We start from the raw sequence: 17,160 nt of genomic DNA, 5'->3' as shown, positions 1-17,160 counted from the left end.
CAGAGTGAAAAAATGTGAAATAATTCACATCGTCACATAATTATTACAATGAGCAGAGCAGCAGATAAATCCAGGTGAAGCTCTGATCTCGTATTCATACGAGCAGGTGGAAGATGAAGGAAAGAAGATGTTTCTACCTGCAGGCGTGGAGAAGAAGAGTCGCTGTTGAATCTGTAGTTTGATCAGACGTGAAGAAGTGATCAGAATTTTACAGCGAGGCTTCGAACTTCAAAGCTCTGCAGACCCGGTTCTCTGCATCACATTACGGAGTTTTAATAAAGTTCCTGCTTTATTTTAGTGAGGCCTGTTTCTGTCAGACAAAGAACTCAGTTAAACTTTGTTTCATACAGTTTGTTAGAGATGAACTCATCAGAGAGATCAATGGAACAATGCACTAAATAGAAACTATGACATCATCAACGTGTAAAAGTTTTAATTACTTTAAAAAGTTAGGAGGTGATGCAAATAAATTATGCAGTACAATGAAAAACTCATGTATAGTATAGGATAGTACAGTATAATACAGTAGCGTACAGTATACCATAATATAGATAGTATTGTAAAGTATAGAGATAGTGTAATCTAGTATAATACAGTGTAGTCTATAGTATAGAGATAGCAAGCAAATATTTTGGAAAGTGAGAATTTTAAATACTTAAATCCAAATTATGCATCAAAATTCAGGCTCAGTGAGTCAAAGATAAATGAGGATTATGAGTCAAATAATATAGTGAGTCAAAAACCATGGAGGAAATATGCAAGCACTGATTTTTTTTTTTGTTCCAGATGAAACTGTTTTCACACATGGTCTCGCTGTAACGCTATATTTGAGTCATTTCGGGAAGATTTTTGTCATTTCTGACAACTTCTGTGTAATTCTGGACAAATTTTCAAGTCATTTATACACATTTGAAATCATTTTGAATTGTTTTTAAAGCATCTTGGACAGATTTGGACACATTTTCAGTCATTCTGGATCATTTTTAATCATTTGAGAGAAATTCCGACTGTTCTTGGATCATTTTCCAGTCATTTTAGACTATGTTCATGTCATTCTGGAAAAATTTTCATATTTTAGATAATTTCTGGAGAATTTTTCTGTAATTCTGGATCACTTTCAAGTCAGTTTAGGTCATGTTAGAGGTCAACTCACTGTATTCCCATTATGTCTTATATTTTGTTAACTGCTAGTGAACATTTTTAGATCTCTTCTTGGCCTCCATAGGTTTTTCTAGTAAATGAAAGCAATCCAAGTGTGAAACAAACATCTTTTGGGGCTTTTGTGTAGCATGTTTGTATGTGTCACAGCTTGGTGAAAAAAAACATCCCTGACCTGCTTCTGCTGCTCTCCGATCAGGTGAATCTTTGCAGGTCAGACAGACAGAAAGTTTAAAAGCCGGTAACCGAGCAGACAAAGAAGCCGCTGAGACGTCGTCCGTCTCCGGGGACTCGACGTTTCATCTCTAGCGGTGTTTACTTCACAGCGTTGAGGGGATCGATAGCTCCGCCTCCTCCATCCTCACCTCCCATCGCTGCAGATCTTTCCATCTCGGAGTCAGACGCTGTGATGTGACCCCCGGCGGGCGTTTCACACCTCCATCCAGCCCGTCTGGTGAACACATCCCCCTCTGACGAAGCCCCCGAGGCCGAGCCAGGCACCATGAAACTCTCTTTCATGGCTTCCTCCTCTCTGGATGTGTAACCTTTGCTTCGGTGGCTCATTCTAGGCTTTTTTCCTTCCCTTTCTGCAGCTCAGTGCAGCGTGGATCCGCTCTGACAGCAGCCTGCTGAGAAGTCGTACAAACACATTTGGTTGTGCTTCAGTTGGAAATGAAGCTGGCAGGAATTTCTTTACCAAAACACTCTGACATTCAGAGCTGCACAAGGTCAGAGCCGGTGTGGAAATAAAGCTCAGAGACAACATAGTGAGCATCCACAGAGGAAAAAATGGACAAAAATAGATTTAGCTGCCTTTTTTTCTCATACATGCAAATTGCTACCGATCTTTTAGCAATTCGGGCTCGATCAGGTTGCCAAGAGTCACCAAAAAAAAAAACACATTTTGTACAAGTAGAAGATGCAAAAAAACTGATTTCAACCTGAACCTTCCTTGCTATGATTTGACAGCACCAAACACTGCAGTTTCAATTCTCATATCTCATTCTATTGATATTCGAGTACCAGCTGCCCTTTTTTATTTGCTTTTTGAACATGCGATTTTCTCAGACATTTAAGTTTTCATGCTTTGACAAACGTGCCGTACTGTCACGTTATGTTTTGGTGTATCTGAAGGGTTTGGAAGCAGAGCGGTCTGAGCCACGGCCTGTAGATTCTGAGAACACTGGTGTTTTCCAGAATGATCTGACATTGGAAGCACCACTGTAACGCTCTCTTTGAGTCATTGTGGAAAGATTTTTGTCAATTCTGACAGCTTTCGTGTAATTTTGGAAGGATTCTCTGCAATTTTGGGTCATTTTCAAGCGTTTTTGCACCTTTAGTGTCATTCTGACTAATGGTGGATAACTTTACAGTCATTCTGAACAAATATTTGTTATTTTTTGATCATTTCTGGAAAATTTTCTTTAATTATGGATAACTTTCAAGTAATTTTGACTCAGTGTTGAAGCATCTTGGACAATAAGGGTTTGGAAGCAGAGCGGTCTGACTCACTTCCTGTAGTTTCTGAGAAAATTGGTGTTTTCCAGAATGATCTGACATTGGAAGCTCCACTGTAATGCTGTTTGAGTCATTTTGGCAAGTTTTTTTGTCATTTCTGACAACTTCTGTGTAATTTTGGACAAATTTTCTGCAATTTTGGATCATTTTCAAGTCATTTTAGACTAATTTTGAGTCATTGTGGATGATTTTAAAGCACCTTGGACACATTTAGTGTCATTCTGACTAATTGTGGATAACTTTACAGTCATTCTGGATAATTTTCATGTCATTCTGAACAAATATTTGTCATTTTAGATCATTTCTGGAAAATTTCCTTTAATTATGGATGACCTTCAAGTAATTCTGGCTCAGTGTTGAGGCATCTTGGACAATAAGGGTTTGGAAGCAGAGTGGTCTGACTCACTTCCTGTAGTTTCTGAGAAAATGTTGTGTTTTGAAGAATGGTCTGATATTCCACTGTAACGCTGTATTTGGGTTGTGGATTAGACCATTCTGACACTAAAATCTAGAACTTAAAATATGACAGAAATTATATAAAAGGTTGGATTTTTTTGTTTTGGAGGGTTAGACCATTCTGCTTCTAACCCCCTCATGTCTATTCTACAAGTTTTCAGTCATTTTAAATAATTTTCAACTCATTCTGAATAATTTAATCAATTTTGGTCAGTTTTTGAGTCATTTTGGGAAAATCTTTTGTCATTTCTGACAACTTTTGTGTAATTCTGGACAAATTTTCTGCAATTTTGGATCATTTTCAAGTCATTCTAGACTAATTTCGAGCTTCTGTGACAAATTTAGTGTCGTTGCAACATTCCAAAAATGTTTTCTGGATGGTATCGGGCCCTCAGGCTTTCAGAGATATTAAAGATATTAAATGTGGAAGATGTTGCTTTTTTATTGCAGGAACCTATTATAGAACGTTCTCCTGTAAGATGCTTCTGCAACAACAACAAAGGAAGAACGTTCACAAAACAACTGTCAGTGTTTGAAAATGTTTTCAGGATGTTATTGAGACCTGAGAACAAAACGTTCATTAAAAAATGTTCCTGTAATATGACCGCAAAGGTGGAACATTCTGTCTGCGACTTTCTCATGACGCTGATGAGAGAACATGGTATAGAATCTGTAGAACGTTCTCACAATGTTCCATGATGACAAAGGAAGAACGTTCTCAATGTGACAATCAAAAAACTTTTTTTAGATGTTACTGAGACCTCAGATTATAAAACATTCTTCATGAAACGTTCCTGAACTGTGAAGTATCAACAAAGACGGAACATTCTCACAATGTTCCACCTCGTATGAGATTTAATTACGTGTATATGTTAACTACACTCTTCAGTAGAAGAACTGCTGGGACGTATTCGTGTTCTCTGCTGGAGAGAATCCTTTGGACGGTGGAAAAAGAAGTTTTACTCTCAGCAGGAGAACTCGAAGCTCCTTTTTTCATGAGGTCTTAAGAGGACAAACCTGATTCAAAGCGTGCAGGAACCTGTGTCGCCGTCTGAAGGTAGATTTTCCAGAGTGCTGACGGAGGCGAAGGGAAGTTCAGACTTTTATACTCTGTAGAAAATCAAATTACAAACCGTTCTGTGCTTCTGAAAGGCAGGAATTCTTCCAGGAACAGTTTCGGCGAGTCAGGACTTTCTAACGAGAAGCGAATCAGATCAGGCTGTTTTCTTTGCATTAGGAGGTAAACTGGGACTTACCATGTGGTTTCAGGGTCGTCATGTGGGAAGAGGCTAAGGCTTAAATGTTAATTAAAGAGTAGATCTTTCCTTAATTTAATACATAAACTATAAATAGACCCAAGTTAACCCCTTAAAAACCCATGAAGTCAGTCTCCTAAGTCTTGATTCCAATGAAGTAGCGGCTGCTTTTTGATGAATTTGATGGAACATGTTCAAGAGTTTTAATTTTTGTCTGTCTTTTGATGTACAATAACATCTGAAATATATTCTTTCACTATATTCTTAAGATTTATTGAAAACTTTTGAGTTTTTCTGTCTTTAAATCATCCGGTTCCTTCTGTTTGACCATCTCAGATTTACCTGAAACTTTTCTAAAATCTTAAAATACAGATATTTAAAATGGTACCTGTACAATTTTAGACTGATATATCGAGTACTTTCTGAGACACAGTATTTTTACATGTTCTAGAAGGCAACTTGTCGGATTTTCACCGTTTAAAGCTTATTTTTTTAGAAGTTCTTCAGTTTTTACAGTGCATGTTTTGGACCATTCTCTTCCTTCTTTAACTTAATATTAAGAGGCCATATTTAAATAGTCACCATAAAGCTCAAATTGTGTTTTATTTTAAATTGAATGCACTGCAGAAACAAAGTGATATAAACATTTCAAACAACATAAAGAGCGTCTGAGGGGTGAAACTCCCCTACAGTACGACCGTTTTCACTGAGTTCAGACTGTCTTTTGGGAAATATTACATCATAGATTATTTGATACACATATGTCCGATATTCCAGATTCTGAATCAATGATATGTTGAGAAATAAGAGAGAAACTTTCAGGTTTTTATCTTTAATAGTTCCTCAGATGTTGTTGAAGTAACCAGTAGACTTTGTAGGGTACGTATACTGGTGGTGGAGATTGTCCTGTTTAAAAACATCTAAAAACACACAAAAATACATGAAACACACTAGTTTTACCTCAATGGAAGGTTTAAGATCTAATGTTTCCCAAAAGAAAGTCTAATAGTTCCTCAGATGTTGTTGTTCAAACAGACTCAGATTTACATGTATGGAAAAAGCTGCCGAAAGTGAATTCAAGTGGATTTTTAAACAGATTTATCTAAGAAAGTATTTAATATGTGAAGCTAAGGTTTCCCAGCTATCTTTATAAATAGTCGCCCTTTTTTGTATCAAAGGTTCAGGCAAATCAGACATGGCTGGGCTGAAATTATTAGTGAAAAACTGATGATTTCTGATTAAATGAAGCATAAAGGGGATTGTTCTGTTCGACCTTTTAGTCCCTGATCTTTTTACTGTTTCATTAAAAGCCTGAATCATTCTAAAAGTCAACATGTGGAAAGTTTTTGACTTTATGTTAACTTATTTCGAACAGACAGTCCTTAGACACTCTGGTTTTTGTTGGAAGAAACTAAGGTTTGTCCATTCTTTCTGCTCAGGTGTCTTCAGATTTCCCACTTTAACACTGAGGTGAAGTTGTTCTGGACCCTTTACTGAACTGTGCATCTGAAAATCCATTTTAGTTTTGGAACATAATGATAACATTCTTTCAATGAGCTTCTTTTCCTCCTGTCTAAGCAGTGTTTCCCCTGTTGCTGTTTTCACTGTTTTAGTGCTTCAATTATAAGAAACAGAACACATTTTGCAGTTTTTTTTAATTACAGGGGTGTTTTTTCCACACAGAAAAGGAATCTGTCTTTTCTTACAAGTTATTTTTCCACGTTGTGAAGGTTTTAAAGCCGTCTCTTTCTGATTCTCTGGTGTAACCCGCTGCTGTTCCAGGTGTTTTGTTTCTCGGGGGGTAGAATGGATGTTTATCGATCAGGAAGTGAAGTGGAGGAGGGGATTGAGGGTAAAGAAAGCCTCGGGATGTGTGGAACAAACAGACATCCCTCTATTGTCTGATATTTTTCCTTCTTCACATTGTTTTACTTTCACTTTCATTTTCTCGAAGATGTTTCCATTGTTGGGACTAAACTGCGTTTGTTGGTTTCTTTCCTTGTGTATTCATTCGTTTGGTCCATTGCTTGGATTTCTGGTGTCTTCTGTGATGTTTCCTGGTTGGTTTTGTTCATCCATGTGCTGTTTGAAGGTGTCTGAAGGACGTGATGATGAACGGATGGTTTGACAAGATGACTGGATGAATCAGGTTCAGATCTGTTTCCTGTTTGATGACTAACAGTTTAGATTTACTGTTTTAAAACCAAAGCCAGTCCACATTTAACTTTCTGTTCCCTGATCGTACTCGGTGTTCTTTCCCTGGAATAATCAGTTACACCTGCTCCTCTGGATCATTAATTCCACCTGCATATTCTTTCTCTAAAAACCATCAATTATAGAAATACAGATGACGCTTTGTTTTCTGTCTCTGACTCCACTGATTTATCTAAATATGTGGTCTCTAAAATTGCTGATTGTACTCACATTCTGTCCCTGCAAACATTTATCTCATTCTGGCTTCCTAAATCATCATTATTCTCACTGTTCTGTCTCCAGAATTACTGATCACACTCAGATATTCAGTGTTTAACATCATCTTTTATGCCTATGATACAGCCTCTGGAATTATCAATGACACTAAACATTATAAAGATCAATCAGTAAAGCTCAAACCTCCATGAAACCATTCATCAGAACACCAAATATCAGTTATATCAGTTGTTTGTCATTTATCTACAATTTGCATAAATGTTAAAACTTTCCCCAAGAAGAAAACCAATGAATCATCTTAAGTTTGTCCAACATGTCCCTATATGACCTTTAGAAACAGGGATGCTAGCTTAAGCCCCAAAGAAATGGCACATTTTTACAGTTCTGTTTCGAAAATCCTCGATTATTCTCATATTTTCAGTCTTTAACAGACCTAATATACAGTCTCTTGGAAATATAAATGGAAACGACCATCAAAAAGACCAATCAGTAACAATCAACCCTCCATAAAACCATCTCAAGTGAGTCCATCCTCACATTTTCAGTCTTTAACTGACCTATTACACAGTCTCTGGAGTTATAAATGACAATGATCATCATCAAGACCAATCAGTAACACTCAACCCTCTACGAAAGCTGAATAATTTATCAGGACACCAAATATCAGTTCTATCAGATGTTTTCGTCATTTATCTACAACTTGCATAAACGTTAAAAAGAAGAAAACTAATGAATCCATCTTGAGTTTATCCCCAAATGTCCCAATATGACCCTTAGAAACAGGGATGCTGGCTTAAACCCAAAGAAACACCACATTCTTTTGGTTTTGTCTCAAAAATCCTGGATTATTCTCATGTTTTTAGTTTTAAACAGGCCTGTTATACAATCTCTGCAGTTAAAAATTAAACTAAACATCATCAAGACCAATCAGTAACAATCAAGCCTCCATGGAACCGTCTCAAGCAAATCTGTCCCAAAATGTCCCAATATGAGCCTTAAAAACCGAGCTGCTGCCTTAAACCGAAAAAAAACATCGCATTTTTATGGTTCTGTCTCGAAAGTCCTGGATTATTCTCACATTTTCAGTCTTTAACAGACCCGTTATAAAGCCTCTGGAATTGCAAATGACACCAGACATCATCAAAACCAGTCAGTGACACTCAAACCTCCATGAGACGTGAATAATTTATCAGGACACCAGATATCACTGATACGAGATGTCTTTCTCGTTTATCTACAAGTTGCGTAAATGTTAAAACTGTTCGACAAAACAAACCTTAATCAATCTATCTCAAGCAAGTTTGTCCCAAACTGTCCCGATATGACCCTTACGCTCAAAAAACGTGACATTTTTACGTTTCTGTCTCTAAAATCCTGAATTATTCTCATATTTTTAGTCTTTAACTGATCTATTACACAGTCTCTGGAGTTATAAATGACACGAAACATCATCAACACTAATCAGTAACACTCCACCCTTCATGAGACCTGAATAATTTATCAGGACACCAAATATCAGTTATATCAGATGTTTTTGTCATTTATCTACAAGTTGTGCAGAAGTTTGAACTGTTCCACAAAGCAAACTTTAATCTATCTCAAGAAAGTTTTGCCCCAAAATGTCCCAATAAGACCCTTAAACTCAAAGAATGATGGTTCTGTCTCTAAAATCCTGGATTATTCTCATATTTTCCGTCTTTAATAGTCCTATTATCCAGCCTCTTGAGTTATAAATGGCAACGACCATCATCAAGACCAATCAGTAACGCTCCACCCTCCATGAGACCTGAATAATTTACCAGGACACTAAGACCAAAGCAGCATCTAAAACGAGGACTGTCACAGCGTTTCCTGTTCTCAACTCAAAGTTTAAAAATGAGATCTTTTTCTGTTTTTTTTTTCCATCCAGGTGCGAGCCTCCCAAAGCCCCAGGTGAAGACGGCGTCCCTCGGCCAGGCCGGTAAAGCTCGGTCTCCTCTGCTTCCCGTCTCGGTACCCACGGCGCCGGATTTACCGGAGGAAGGAGGAACGAAACCTGCCGAGGATTCAGCCGCAAACGTGAGTCTAATGTCCACGTCCAACGCGTTCTGATGATTTTTGCTTTACGTTGCTTCCTTTCTGAGAAGTTTACAGCAATATTTTACTAAAACGTGACTTTAAAACATTGATTTTACACAACTGGGTAATTTATTTAATCGGTAAGATCCAGTAATATTTATAAAATCGAAGGTTTAGATCGTCTGAGTGATTTAGTTTGTGAATAGAATCAACTTAGAGTACTTCTTCTTCTTCAGACTATTTTCCCTTAATAGTAGCTGCTGTTTGCAGGCGTCTCCGTGGACACATGAGCCACCAACAGAGAGCTTAATTGGTTTTATCAGCTGTCGTTGTCACTTATCGTACACGGTGCATAAATGTTGAAGTGTTCCACAAACTAATTAATTCATCTCTGGCTTTTCTCAGCACAGTTGAGAGTTTGTTTCCGTTATTTAAAAAAAGGCTGAGAAAAAACTGCAGTTTCAGAGAAGATTGTGGACAGAAATCGATGCATAACTCTTCGGTCTTAACTTGAATTTGGATTTGGCCACAAAAAAGACCTAACTTTTAGTATTTTATCTTATATTTAAGTAATGAGTTACTGGTGTCACAAGTTGTTGCTTTTAAAAGTTGGTTGAAATGTGGCGCCACTTCAAAGATGGTCGATCTTCTTTTAAACCCGATCTCCATGAAATTCTGATCCTTTAAGGCAAAACTGCATTCTCAAGTACATTCTAAAGGAATTTTGTGGTGAAATAAACCTAATTTTTGACCTGTGGTCAGATCAGTAGTTGGTTAATTATATAAAAGAAATATTCATTTATATGTCAACTTTAAATAATAATTAAAAAACAGCCAAATGGAAAAAAATGTACCTCAATTTTTTTAAATTCTATTTATATATTTTATTCTTTTCAAATTCAGCTAAAAATATATAAACTCTCTTTTACTGAAGACTTTTATCAAATTTAAATGAGCTAAATATCCAAAAATTCTCCAGATTTCTTTACCATTAGTTACTAATATTTTACAGATTTTTATTGTTTTGTTACAACAAAGATAACATTGAGTAAAATCACAAAAAATTATTAATATGCATGTTGAAACTGTAAATAATCCAAAGAAATAATTGTGAATCTGTATTGAAATAATGAGTAATTTTATTCTTTTACAACATGGGACCATAGAATTCCACAGTCTTAGTTACTGCATTGAAATACATAAATAAATACATTATTTTACAGATTTATGGAATTTTATTGATCAATTTGCTCAGATTTGACACCCAGGCCATCAGATAGCTACACTTTTTTTTAAACCAGGATTTTTATCATTTTCGGTTTTTTATCACATTCTTCAGCCCATTTTTCCTTCTTCTATCACAACAAGTTGAAGAAGCGACTGTTCACCTGCTGCCTGATAATTACCAGCCTCCTGACAGACTCCATTGTAAGGAGATAATCGGTGTTATTCGCCAACGCCGAGGCCGATCACTGTGCGTCAAATAACACACACATTTCTGCACTACAACATGAAAAAGACCAAACCCCGGAGGCAACAAACCTCCATAAAAACCGCGAATGAGGAGGTTTAATTTCATTGTCAGTGTCAGACGTGGCAGGAGTTGTGTCAAACTGTTCTTAAATATAAGATGAAAAAGGACCCAAAGAGTAAAATAGAAGCTTTGTCACCCGCTTCTTTCCCTCCAGTGTGTCGGTGGCCTTTCAGCTGTGGAATAAAACACAGTTATTAGCGACTGAAACTAAATGAAAGGAAAAGGAATGAAGAGGTGAAGGAGGGGAGGGCAGGAGGGAGAAAATGGAAAGTGAAAGTAGACGACAATTAAAGGAGGAGGAGTGGATGATGGTGGAGAGTAGAAGAAGATATAGAGCAGAGTTGAGGACAAAAGTTTAGATCTACTTGTAAAATGTTTCCAATGACTCCTATGAATCAGAATTTTGTATGATGTGTGATCTTTGTCACAGAAAAAAAATCATGTACTTGGGTCAAAAATGTACAAACAGCAACTTCAATTATTAGTTTTGGTCATTTAGAAAGAGATGTTAATGAAGTTTACTTAGTTTCATGACCTCTTAACTTCTCCTGAGTGATTACAGTCGACTGCAGCTGCTGACTCTGATCCAGTTTAAACAGAACCCATTAGATCCACTCATTAGAATCAAACTCTACAGTGGGGAAGTCTGAGGAGTTCAGCAAAGATCTTTTTGACTTGAACAAATCAGAAAGTCAGTTGCAGCCATTTCAAAGCAGCTTCAGATCCAGAATCATCAGTTTGTCAGAATAAAGTTCATGGTCCAGTTGTGTTACTGCCACCATCAGGAAGAAAACACAAACTATCACCTGCTGCTGAGAGACCATGGGTCAGGATGGTCAAGAGACAAGCAAGAACCATCAGAAAGCAGGTCTGAATGAATGAGAAGCTGCTGGAACACAGCTGTCAGTGTCCACAGGGTTTTACATCAACATGAGCTAAGAGGATCCATGAAGAAGGAAGTTCTTCCTCTAGAAGCAGAACCTTAAAGCTCCACTCAAGTCTGCTGCTGATCACATGGACAAAGAAAAGACCTTCTGGAGGAAAGTTCTGTGGTCAGATGGAAGAAAAACTGAGCAGAAATATGTTTGTAGGAGAGAAGGTGAGGCCTTTAACCCCAAGAACCCCAAATCTACCATCAAGCATGGTGGTGGCAGTATCATGCTCTATGGAACTGGAGCTTTACTCAAAGTTAATGGAATAATGAAGATGGAGGATTAGCTCCACATTCTTCAGGAAAACCTAAAACTATCAGCAGAAGGTTGATCTTGGACACAGTTTAATGTGTCAACAAGACAATGAGTCCAAACTCACATCAGACGTGGTAAAGAAATGGTTCCATCAGGCTGGAATGAAGGTTCTAGACTGGTCTCCCCAAAGTCCTGACTTAAACCGTCAAGAACCTGAAGAACCAAGTCTGAACCAGTTCTGTCCAGAGGAGTCAAAGACAAACCAGAAGATTGAAACCAGAAAAACCAAACTGAGGTGGAAATGGACAAATTTAACTAAATATTATGATACAAACCTGACTTTATGTATATTGTTGACCCTGCAGACTTAGCTGTGTTTCCAGAACACCTTTAATAAATTTGTGAAAGAACAAAAATCGAGTCGGTGATTTGCTCTTTCAGATCTTTTCTGAGCTCCTCAGACTGTGTTTGAGTCTAATGAGTGGATCTAATGGGTTCTGTTTTAACTGGATCAGAATCAGCAGCTGTAGTCGATCGTAATCATTGAAGAAAAGTTAAGAGGCCATGAAAGTAAGAAAACTTGATTAACGACTTTCTACATCCCCAAAGCTATAAGACACCAAGACTTTTAATAAATCTATGAAAGAATTAGAATACAGGATTGTTTTCAGTGACAAAGATTCATGTGTTTCAATGACTTAACAGAACATTCAGAGTTATAAGAGTCACTGGAAATTCAAGGCTATACATGGTCTTTAGGAGTTGATGGAAACTTTTGTTCTCGACGATAAAGGATGCTGAGAAGAATGAAGGAATGAAGAGCAGATGGTGGGATCAGTAGTGGATATGAGTGTTATAGAACAAGGGAGTAATGAGAAGGAAGAGGAAGGGTAATGAAGAGAGCGCAGAAGGTGTAATTTGACGAAAGAAAAAAATGCCGATAAGAGCAATAAGAAGGAGATAAGATGAAGGAAAGAGGAGTGAGAAACGTAAAAGTGAAGAAAGAGGTGAGGAAGAGGGGAGGAACATGATTGAGAGGAGGAGAGATAAACGACAGAAGATGATGTGGAGGGATGTCGGACGCCGGGGCTCGTTAAATATTCATATGTGACTCAATGACAATAGGACGAGAGGAGGAGGAGGTGTCGCCACGGCAACAGAAAAAAGAAGGAGAGAGGAAGAAGAAGAGGTGAGGGGTAAATGGAGGAGAGAGGAAAAGAGTGGTGGAAGGAAGGAAGGAAAGAAGGTGAGGAGGAGGCAGGGGAGAGGGTTGCCATGACGACAGAAGGGGAAGGATGCTTTAAGGAGGAGGGAGGTGGGAAAAAATGAAGAGGAGGAGGATGACGATGAAGACGAGAGAGAGAGGGGAGAAAAAAAATCATCGGAGCGGCAATAACGGCGATAAGGACGAGTGGAGAAAATGAGATGGAAGGATGGTCGCAGGAAAGAAAGCAAGAAAGAGGAGGAGGAGGAGGAGGAGGAAGGTGTTAAAGGTCAGCAGGTCCGTCCCTTCATCTGCTGCTCTATCTCTGTAATTGATCTAGTCTTTTCCCATCAGCCCCCTGGCCGATCCATCACACACAGACGCCACTTAATAGACTGCGACACCGGGCCACTGAATCATGTACGGCAGCGCAATAGTGCTTTTTATTATGTTGTTACACCGCTGAAGTAGAACAGGAGGAGGCAAACAAGACTGTGGCCTCGAAGACGGACATTTCCGGGGACTATTTTAGGCAGCGCATTAATCTGTGGGGGGATAGAAATAGAAATGTCAGAGGTTCAGAATGTTAATATTTAATTAGGATGAACAACATAAAATTAGGTCAGCATTAGCATCATGTTTTGTCATACTTGTAGTTTTAATGTATTAATCTGTCGTCTCCAATCTAAATTAGTCCAATTTTAGCTAATGTTAGCTTAGCCAGTTAGCTTTCCCAGTTAGTCACACCACAGATAATCACTTAAAATTTGCATCCCTGTTACCATTTTAATCTTTCAGAAAAAAAATGTACAATGTTCAAATAAAACGAAGGTTCAGAGGGTTAAAATGCTATTTAATTAAGATTTCTAAGAAAAACTTTGGTCAGCATTAGCATCATATTTTGTCATGTTTGTACTTTTAATGTGTGAATATGGCATCTTCAGTCTCAGCCAGTCTAATGTTAGCTTAGCCAGTTAGCTTGCTCAGCCACACCACCAGCTATCACTTAAGAATAGTTTAAAATTTGCATCCTTGGCAGAATTAGGATAAGTTTTTGTCTCATTTGTAGTTTTAATGTGTTGATCTGACATCAAGTCTGTATGGCCTCCTTTACTCTTCAATCTAGCCAGTTAGCTTGCCCAGTTAGCCACACTGCTGATTATCGGTTATGAATTGTTTAAAATTTGCCTCCCGACTAGTACTTTAAGCAACAGATTAATCTATGGAGGGATATAAATAAAACTGTCAGAAGTTCAGAGGGTTTAAATTTTATATAATTATTATAAAGAAATCAAATTACGTCAGCATTAGCATCATGTTTTTTCATGTTTGCAGCTTTAATGTTTTAATCTGATGTCTTCAATCTCACCTGGTCTGTTTTTAGTAAACATTAGCTTTGCCAGTTAGCTTGCCCAGTTAGCCACACTGCAAATTATCACTTAAGAATTGTTTAAATTTTGCATCCCTGGCAGAATTAACATAATACTTTGCCTCATTTGTAGTTCTAATGTGCGTCAAGTCTATATGACTCCTTCAGACTTCAATCTAAACTGATCACATTTGAGCTAACATTCACTTCTCCCGTTAGCTTGTCCAGTTAGGTGTTCACGAACTGTTTAAGTTGTTTAAGGTGCCATTTCACGGTAGTTAGCTAGTCCTGCTAACCTTGTTGTAATATACAGATAAATGGCAAACTAGCTTCTTTTATTGTGCTACGCATTTGTATCCGGCAAAAACAAGTCCCACCAAAAAAATGTAAAACAAAAATCAGTCTATAATTTCCATCAAAATCACAAAGGTCCATCCCTAATACCCTTAAGAACAAACCAAATTGTTGCATTGATTCAAATGAACTGCTTGAATTGATTAGCACAAATAAAATAGCCAAATTAAGTGAACAAGTAATAAATAGTGGATACTGGTTCTTAATTTTAAGGGAAGTCAGCTTAAAGTTCTCAATTCAGTTCTACTCAAATGTAAAACAACATTTTTACTGTGTAATCCCAGTCAAATAGTAAGGTATAAATCTAATGTAATCTTGACTTCAGACTTGGTATGTACGGTGGAAACTCTTAATTCAGTGGCACATAAATCCTGCTTTAGTAAAAAAGATGTTAAGTCTTCAGTCATTCTTTATCAAGCAACGTGTAGACCTACATTTCACAGATAAATGGCCGTTGAGCAACTCAGCAGCTAATGGTGTTGGTTAGAAAGCGTTCAAAACCTCCATTTACTGCCCACTGAATGAGTTGGGCTTCACGCAGAACCACATTTTCCTCCCGTAATAGCTCATTCCACATTTCGACCGTTGGCTCGATGCAGCAGAAAGCCTGTCGATCAGCTCCTTTATATTGCATTCGCTTGTCTGTTAAATGGCACCGCGTCTGAGTGCAACTTTCCGCCCGACTCCGACGTCTAACAGGTTCTGCATTTCAATGGCAAGCCTGCAGAAAAGGTGAAACATGTGGACAGAATGCTACTGAGTTTACATCTGCTCGCTCTGCCGTGTTGGGATGAATCCGACAGATTACAGAGGATGTGAATTCAGGTCAGCAGGCCGGCGGAGATAACAGGACATCAGAGAGAAAGTCGGCGCATCGACGGGGCGTTTTATTCCATCGACGGAGCGTTTACCGACTCACTGAAACTCGCTGTTACGGGTCAACAAATGAGATCAAGAGGTCACTGGGCATTGGCGGGGGGTTTTTTATACGCTGCTATGATTTTTATGGAGGCCTTTCTGCCCGTGTAAAGTGGAAAATCTCTGGCAGCGACGGGCTTCTAGATGAGCTTTTATGGGCTCCTTGAGAATGAAAGTGGAAGGTCGGGAGGTCAAACCGAGCATTGTGTGTATTACACCGATAAAGAACAACCTTACGGCCGCTGTTTGTCCTTTTCTTTCCCTTAATGTGAATCTCCTCAGCAGTTTACGTCTGAAGGGGGATTTATGTCACCTGTTGAAAAGCCTCAAGGGAGGGCTTTAAGGTGGAACAAGACTCATATTTGACAAAATATGTTATGTATGTGCTAATTTAAGCCAAAATCTATTAAAAGCTGGATTTCAAATAGTATTTAAAGGAAGATACAACAGATTAAATACCACAGGCTTGACGAAAATCCATAAAATAGAAAAATATGCAACACAGAAATGATTGCAGTAGAAGCCAGGAACATTACTTGTTGAGGAACTGTTGGGTTTTTGCTGAATTTGAGGACATATCAGATGTTTCCACCAATTTAGATCAATTTGAACAATGTATTGATGAGCTACTGTCCATTGACAACTTTTCCATTTGCACCAAATCTGACTTGATGTCATTTAGAACAGCTGTTGGCGACTTTAAAGTGTTTTTTTCCGCTGATGCTGCACAAATGAAGATGAAAGTCAGGAATATTTAATTACATCCATCCATCCTCTATCCACTGCTTTATCCTCACTTGGGTCGCGGGGGGTGCTGGAGCCTATTCCAGCTGTCTCGGGCGAAGGCAGGGGACACCCTGGACAGGTCACCAGTCTGTCACAGGGCTACATATACAGACACACAATCACACTCACATTCACACCTACGGACAATTTAGAGTAATCAATTAACCTCAGCATGTTTTTGGACTGTGGGAGGAAGCCGGAGTACCCGGAGAAAACCCACACATGCACAGGAAGAACATGCAAACTCCATGCAGAAAGATCCCAGGCCCAGGCCAGGATTTGAACCGGGGATCTTCTTGCTGCAAGGCAAAAGTGCTAACCACTACACAACTGAGCAGCCCTATTTAATTACATTATAGCTAAAAAAAAAAGTCCAAGTATCGACATTGCTGCTGTGTTTTAATACAACTTTTTCTCTTTGGAGCGTTCATATGAATCCTGCTACAGATATTGATGATTTTAACTGAAAACTTTTTAAAAGCGAGACTTTGAATCTCACCGGCATTACCAAAACCATAAAATACAACAATATCCAACACTCAATAGATTGCAGTAGAAGCCAGGAACATTACTTCATGAGGAATTGTTGGATTTTTATCAAATTTCTTACAAAAGGAAGACATATTGGATGGTTCTACCAATTTCAGGGTGATTTGAACAATATATTGATGAGCTACTGTCATTGACAACTTTTCCGTTTGGACTAAGTATGAATTGGTGTTATTTGAAGGAATTTTTGGAGACTTCAACGTTACTTTCTACTGACTCTACACAAAAGAAGATGAAAGTTGGGAATATTTAAGTATAATATAGACAAATATGACATATTTCTGGCTAAAACATCCAAGTAATGAAGTTGCTGCTGTGTTTACGTACTTATTTAAAGGTGGTTTTAACCTAAATCTTTTTATGAGCTCGACTTTGAATTTACA

At 38.1% G+C, this 17,160-nt stretch overlaps 1 protein-coding gene across 1 annotated transcript in view; it reads left to right on the top strand.

Moving 5' to 3' along the window:
• Nucleotides 1-17,160, top strand: part of dcc (DCC netrin 1 receptor) — a 331,558-nt gene that overhangs the window by 297,175 nt on the left and 17,223 nt on the right. The window contains 1 exon segment of the mRNA XM_051948843.1: nucleotides 8,728-8,876. Within this exon segment, the coding sequence (XP_051804803.1) occupies nucleotides 8,728-8,876 (149 nt within the window).

Source organism: Acanthochromis polyacanthus, chromosome 5 (genome assembly GCF_021347895.1).
Source record: "Acanthochromis polyacanthus isolate Apoly-LR-REF ecotype Palm Island chromosome 5, KAUST_Apoly_ChrSc, whole genome shotgun sequence".
NCBI classification, from domain to species: Eukaryota; Metazoa; Chordata; class Actinopteri; family Pomacentridae; genus Acanthochromis; species Acanthochromis polyacanthus.
This window is presented reverse-complemented; position numbering and strand designations above follow the sequence as displayed.